At 30.5% G+C, this 7,700-nt stretch overlaps 1 protein-coding gene across 2 annotated transcripts; it reads right to left on the bottom strand.

Moving 5' to 3' along the window:
- Nucleotides 1-3,706: 3,706 nt before the first annotated feature.
- LOC114301779 (U-box domain-containing protein 4) lies at nucleotides 3,707-6,343 on the bottom strand. Of its 2 annotated transcripts, none has more exons than XM_028246744.2 (2): nucleotides 5,056-6,343; nucleotides 3,707-4,018 (listed from the first exon to the last, which is right to left on the bottom strand). In XM_028246744.2, the coding sequence occupies exons 1-2, from the start codon at nucleotides 6,037-6,039 to the stop codon at nucleotides 3,941-3,943; spliced, it is 1,062 nt and encodes a 353-aa protein (XP_028102545.1). In that variant the 5' UTR covers nucleotides 6,040-6,343; the 3' UTR covers nucleotides 3,707-3,940. The 2 variants fall into 2 exon arrangements, with proteins under 2 accessions (XP_028102545.1, XP_028102546.2); XM_028246745.2 differs by having other exon boundaries at nucleotides 3,707-4,452; nucleotides 5,056-6,199.
- Between the last annotated feature and the right edge of the window lie 1,357 nt (nucleotides 6,344-7,700).

The raw sequence follows: 7,700 nt of genomic DNA, 5'->3' as shown, positions 1-7,700 counted from the left end.
CAGCCATGATGGTGCAGTGGCACTTGCAAGTATCTACCGTGGCACTCGTATCTACCGTGGCACTCGTATCTACCGTGGCACCGATAGAAGTGGCACTTGTTCAAAATGTCACAAGACCAAAAAATGTCATTAAAATAATAGTTTTGTGACACTTTTAAATGTCACTAAATTAAGAAAATGTTGTAGTGCAAAACAAAATTCAAAAGGTTGCATCACTTAATGTAGCGCAATTGCAGGCTCAAAGAATCACAAATTTATCCATCTCGATAGATAGGAAGATTAAGGGTTGATAATCATCCCACTCGAGTGCGAGTTTTATTTTTTAAAATTTGTTTGAGGTTGCTTTCATTTTAATTTATTTTTTGTATAAAAACAATATAGGTGAATTACTGTCCAGTGAAAAGTAGAAAAAAAAAATTATAAACATATAGGAGTGCAAATAATTCTATCGTGAGGTGTAAATGAAAATTTATAAAGATAAAAATCTCACTTACACGGTACTATATTTCTGTAAAAAAAAATTTCTGCACCATTGAACAATAATTCCCCGATAATATATCATATTTATTACTCTTCATTTGGGATTCTGATTGTGATGCATTTGATTTTATTATAACGCAAAATATTATAATTAAAAAAATGTACGTACTTAACTTTTATATAAAGCAACAGTTTTAGTTTCAACAAAAGTAATCATTGTTCTGGTAATATATGACTAATAATTAAAAGCCTTACCTTAATCCAAAATGGCTGTGGCAGTAGTAAAGTCAATTATGAACAATTGCACAATTTTTATTTTTTATTATTATAGAAATTGATAAACTTAAAACTTTTTGAGGTGTGCTTACATTCTCCTCACAAATTTTAAAATCACATGATAAACGTTACCACAATAGTTTTATTTTGAATATGATTTCTATTTTTTATGAGACAACAATAGTTTATATATACATAGGCTTCGTTTGGAAAGCTACGGTTTAGACTTTTTTAGCTATTTTAGCCACAAAAAATAAAATAGGCTATTTTAGCCATAACAAACAAAATATCACATCAAACCCATAATCATTACATTCTTCTCTTACAAAAAAACTCAAAAAAGCCAAAAAGCCCTTCTCAAACCAAGCTTTTAAGCCCAGGCTAAAAAAGTCAAAAAGCCAAAAAGCCAATCCACTTTCCAAACGGAGGCATAAAAAGGCAGCTATTGGAAAGTTGAGAGGGATGTTTTTGGCTTTTCATTTTGATTATCAATTTTGAGTTTACAATTCTCTAACCCCTCATATTTCAAGTAACAATTTATTTTGAGACTCAAGACGTTATTTGTTTACTGAATATAAAAGTCAGATATGAGTGTGAGATCGGATATAATATGAGGTGAATTTTATATTTTTTTTTGTCTCTTTATATTTTGTATTTGATTATTCCGGATATGAGGAGTCCGGATATTATATGATGTAAAATGGGAGATATGCAAACCAACCCCCATAGTATTGTATATTGCATATTCCCACTCTCGGATATAACTCATCTTTTATTTAAAGGTCAAAAATAATTACTCTCCTCTTGTTCCTTCGTGTATCATATCTTAACTAAACATGGTATAAGTGACCCTACAGTATATATAATTCATCTCATATCCTATAACATATTATATCTCATCCTTATTCTTAAATATTATATATCTTCCTCAAACTCTTATATCTCATCCTCTATCACATATTATATTTTATCTTTCTTTTTTAATATTACATATCATTTTCAAACTCTTAGGGCCCGTTTGTTTTGGGATTAAGTAGATGGGAGGGGATTAGGATGGTGGATGTGTTATTTAGTGTTGTGTTTGCTTGTAGAGTTGGGGGGGATTAAGATGGTGGAAGTGATATAGATGGAGGTTGGGGAGATGGTATTAGAAAAATAGTGAAGAGATTATAAATTTTTCTTATTTATTTTTATTTTTTATATATTGGAAATTTTTTTTATAAATATTAATATTTAATTTTTTATATTTTTTTATTTGTTTTATTATTTTATATAAAAATAATTTAACAATTTCTACATTAACAACTATCATAAAAACAAATATAATTTTACTTAATCTCCTTACTATTAATCCCTTTTATTCTATCTCTGAAAACAAACGACGCCTTATATCCCATACGAACAGTCAAACCGGGCCTAAAGCTTGTGCAGAGAATTTTGTGATGTTGGAAAAATTGAAAAATAAAAGTGTTTGCAAAAGTAAAACTGACAATAAGGCCAAGTTTGGGGACTTTAAAAAAAGTCAAAAAGTCAAAAAATTACTCAAAAAATTAAAAAGTTAACACTATTCACCAAAAGTCAACAATTACGACTGCACAACTCTCAATTCAAATTTTTCCCTACAAATCAATTTTTACAATTTTTTATTACACATTTTCAATAAAAAGTCAAAAAGTTAACCCAAACATCCATATTTTCAACCTCAATTTTTTAGTTCAAAAAGACAAAAAGTGCACTTTTTTAGTCTTCCCAAACTTGGCCTAAATTTGGAACTTTTTATCCATGTCCTCATATTGATAAACTGGCCTATCAAAAATAAAAGTTGTTTTTTTTTGTTTTTGTTTTTTTATTTAATCAAAAAGTCAAAAGTAAGTTTTTTGAGGGGAAAAAAGTCTCCATTTGGATAGTGAGTTGATTTTTTTAATTTTAATTATTTGTCTGGTTAAAAAGTTTGATTTGAGAAGGGTTTTTTGATTTTTTAATTTTTTTGAATTTTTTATAAAAAAAGAGTGTAATGATTATGAGTTAGATGTGATGTTTTATTTATTGTGACTAAAATAACATATTCTATCTTTTGTGACTATTTTAACCACAAACCAAGTTAAAAATAAGCCAACTTCCAAAATTACCACAATACTCTCCTGTGATGTAACACTAAAATAACCTCTTATGATAGTAAAATCGTAATTTCATAAAATTACATGGGAATAATATGATAAATTTACCTATTTGCCTAGTGATGTGACACCATAATATTGAGAAAAACAAAAAAAACAAAAGAACAATTTTTTTTCATCTCGCCAAATAATTTTAATTTTGTAAATAAGTTAAAAAGCTTAGATATAAGATAAAAAATAACTTATATCCAAATTCCCAAAATAGAATTTGGCAGATATATATATTTTTTGAAAACAACAAATATATATATTTTTTAATGTTTAATTTTAGACTCCAATTTAAACTAAATTTTTTGGTAAAGTGAAAAGACTAAAAGGAATAATAATTTACTATTACTGGTAGACAGAATTCCTTCTTATTCCATTGCCATTAATTTACAATGGTGAATAATAATTTACTTGCCATTCAAATTTTTATCAATTTCTTTGTAATAACAAATATTTTAATAGAATGAACATTCTATTTCATTTTCATTCAACTATTCAAACAATACATAAATATCTACCTATTTGTTTTGATAAATTATACACACAAAATTTTTATTATTATTTTTTAAAATATAGTGTTGTGGACTTCCCCTCCCCTACACAATTTTGCCATAAATACCCATAACATTTAAAAAAAAAAAAAAAAAAATTTTGTTCTTTATTAATTTTTGCATGGTTATTTCTCTCAATGGACTAAGCCCTTTTCTCCAAGTGGGAGTACTAATTTACCTTTCATTTAATTTTGTCAACAAAAAGAAGTTGAGAGAGGGCACACTACAACAGAATAATTAGAAGCCAATTTCAATACAAAATTTCAAAACTTGTAAAAACCAATCAAAAACAACAAAGCTCCAAAAACCATTTCAAAAATTTACAAGCTCTCTCACTACAACATCACCACCATCACCACCTATTTACAGTTTTTCTTTGCTTCCATTTGTCCTTTTGTTTTCTTTTTTTTGCATTTTTTTCATTTGTTTATTGGAAAATTGTGGATTTGTATGATTACATTTGGACGCTTAAACTGATAGATCTGAAGTCCTGGAAGCGGCGTTGCCGGATCTTGGTCGCCGTAGAAGCTCAATCAGTGTCTCCGCCTGTCCACCCAACCCAACAACATTACACACCACACTCTGTCAGATTCTGATCAAAACAAAAATATCCAAAAAAAATAAAAAAGACAATTGCAAAAAAATTATATAAACTCAAAATAATTATAAAAAATAAAAAAATAAGACATAATTGAATAAATTAATTATACTTTCATGATATTATAATATAATTATTTTTACGTTGATGTCACTTTTTTATAATTCTCCCTAAACAAAAAAATAATTATAAAAAATATGAAAAGAGATCATTTCGGATATTTCAATTTCAAAATACATTTATTATTGACCTTTTTTACAACTACCAACCTTTATGGGCATCCATAAGAAAAGGACAATTATAGCCCTGAAAATAATGTAGCTACTGGTAAGATCTACCAGCGTGGACCAAAATTGGTAGTCATTTCCATTATGAGTCACACCTAGATACAAAAAAACAAAATAAAATAAAGGACAAAAAAAAATTGAAAAATGCAAAAATAATTTTTTCATGATTTTAAATATTTTTATTTGTTCAATTTGACTAATCTTTTCATTATTTTCTAAATAATTTTATAAAGTATTTTAATATTAAACGGTGTCCAAAAGTACTGGCGGCTATCCTTTGTCATCGAAAATTACCAAAAATAATAAGAAATTCATCACACAAAATAAAAATTATTAAAGATTTGCAAAAAAAAAAAAAAATTCTAAATTTAGTTAAACATTAATAAATGATGCATTTTTTAGCTAGTTTGACAGTGGTATCATAAATTTACAATAATTCCTTTTCAATTAGTTTGCCAACAAAACGTACATTATGTGATCAATCACCAATGTCGGATTACATAAAAAGCAAAAAAAAATTCTAAAAGCAATTAGTTAAAAAAGGTAATAAATTTTTTTTCCAGATCATCAAACCAATTTTAATGATTTTAGTTTTAAAAACTTGGAAGAAATGAAATGAAAGAAAATAAACGAGACCGAAAACAAACAGTCACAATTTACAGTAAAAAGAAAAGTCGACGGGAATGAATAAAATTTACCTTCTGTTTAGCGCGACTGGTCCCAGACTGCGACAATGCAACCAGAGGAGGAATCGCTCCTTCGCGGGACACCATAGTACGGTACGGCACACTATCCTCGCAAATCTGCAACAGTATCGCCACCGCAATCTCCTTCTGTCTCGCTGACCCAACCTCGATGATCTCCACCAGGACCGGTATTCCACCTTCCACCACCAACGCCGTCCTCGCTTCCGGCACCGATACCAACACGTTCATCACGAACGCCGATTTATCCACCATATCTGATTCGAAATCAGCCATTAGCTCCACCAGAGGCTTCATGATTCCAGCCTCAACGGCTCTGATTTTGTTCTCCTTCACCGAACATAGCAGATACAGAGCCGTCGATGCGTCCTTTTTCCCTCTGAAATTGCCTGTATCCAGAAGATTCACGAGTAGAGGAATCGCTCCCGACCGTCCGATTGCGATCTTGTTCTCTTCGACTTGCGATAGGCGAAGCAGAGCACAAGCCGCGTTCTCTTTCGCCGTTGATGTTCCGACCTTGAGAGCTCTCACGAGAGGTCTGATTGCTCCAGACGAGGCTATCAGCTCTTTGTTCTCATCACATAGAGATAGATTTAGAATCGCTGTAACGCCGTTCTCTTGAAGCTGAGGATCAGAGGATGAGATTAGAGAAATCAACGGCCTGATCGCACCGGCTTGTGCGATCTTGATTCGATTTTCCGGCTTGTTCTTCGCGAGGAGCCTGATCTGCATCGCCGCTTCCTTTTGCCCTTCTATCGAACAGGATTCGAGATCGGAGACGAGTTGTCGGATCAGATCGTCGGAGTTCTCGGAAGTGCAAGCGAGGAGAAGCCGGCGGCTCTGAGACGACGTAGTCGGAAACTCGCCGGATCGATCACTGTTGCAATCACTGAAGGCGGACGATGAATCGTCGTTGATGCTCAAATCGCCGAAGCTCCGTCCCATGTAGGTGTAGTTTGCTTGAACCTCCGTCTCCATCGCCGGAATAATCTCAATCACCGCATCAACTATTGGTCTCCGGTTAATCGGAAAAGTGGTGTACGCATATATCCGGCGAGCGTCGAAGTACGGAGTTGAAACGACCTCGTTTGGGTCCGCCTAGGGCATTTTAGGCTTTATCGGAACTGGAAGAGATAGAGGCTGCGTACATATATAAGAGACAGAGAGAGAGAGAGAGAACACCTGGATTGGGGTAATGGGAGGAGGGGTTGACACGTGGACAGACAATACCGAATCCCAGACGAGAGAGCACGTGCACCGGGGTGGGTTTCTTTAAACGCGTGCATAGAAGGTTCGCTATTCGACATAGAATAGAAGGTTTGGTCTTCACCCTTTTTTTATTGATTCTTTTTATTTTTATTTTTTTGAAAATTATAATTTCGTGGAAAGTAGCAAAATAATTAAAAATATTATTAATTTAATTTGATAATTATAACATATTTTATTTATTTTATTTTTATTTTAAAATATAAATGACAAGATATTTTTGAAAATAATTTTTTTTAGACAAACACAATAAAATAAATGAATTTTTATCAAATTGATCTAATTTTTATATAAATGACACATAAAAGATTTTGTAAAGCGAGCAATTCAAATTGTCAAATTAGTACCAGTGGTGAGTCATTAAGCTTGAACAATACCTTCCAGTAGAGAATCTCAACCCAATCACAAAATGATCAAACCAAGCCTAAATTCACTTTTAAATTTGCCAAACATGAAAATAATTTAAATAAGTATATATTTTTTTTATTTTTTATAAAAATATAAAAAAAAATAAAGAGATGATGTGGCATAAAAAAATATAAAAAAATATGTTAATATAAAGGATGCCAAATAGTACCCTAATTACCCAAAGAATGATCTAGATTTTTTCTCAAAATTTAAATGTGATGGAAATTAAATTGGTTTAGTTGGAGTTTATGCGTCAGATGAATCTAAATTAGATTTTGATAATTTTCAAAACATGCTATTCTAATTATTTTTTAATTTTTAAAGAAAAAATGTAATAAAAAAATAATGCAACAATTTAATTTTTTTTTAACCTTTTAATTAAAATATGTAGTCCCAAACGATAGTATTAGTGTTTACCAAACTATAATTACAGTAAGTCACTATTATCATGCCCTCCCTTCCATGTCCCATGCCTCTCTCCCTATTTGTACTAGGGGCAACTTGGGCGGGTTCAATCTGAACAATTCGAATTCAGTCTGAATTTTTTTAGAATTTGAACAAAATATTTTTAAATTCGGTACAGGTTTGGACAAAAATTCAAAAGCCTGAATTAAATTTGAGCGGGCTTGGATAAAGACGTCAAGCAACCTGAGCAACCCAAAGCCCGAATTATACATATATAGATATATAAAAATATTAAATATATATATAAATTATTAGTCATTACATGATATTAAAATAATTTATATTATTAAATCATATGGAATATATATTATATATATAAATAACATAAAATCTTTTTTTTTTTTTACTCATAAATTGTAAGGATTACTATAGTTACATATCTCTTACATTATATAAATTATTTGTTTTGATGGTATTAATGATTTTCTATTTTTTTAAAAAAATTGTAAATAGAGTCAAATTTTAATAATTTAATAATGTAGCTGGGAAAAAGAAAATTG

This window comes from Camellia sinensis, chromosome 3 (genome assembly GCF_055761805.1).
Source record: "Camellia sinensis isolate YWXY chromosome 3, ASM5576180v1, whole genome shotgun sequence".
Classification (NCBI taxonomy): Eukaryota; Viridiplantae; Streptophyta; class Magnoliopsida; order Ericales; family Theaceae; genus Camellia; species Camellia sinensis.
This window is presented reverse-complemented; position numbering and strand designations above follow the sequence as displayed.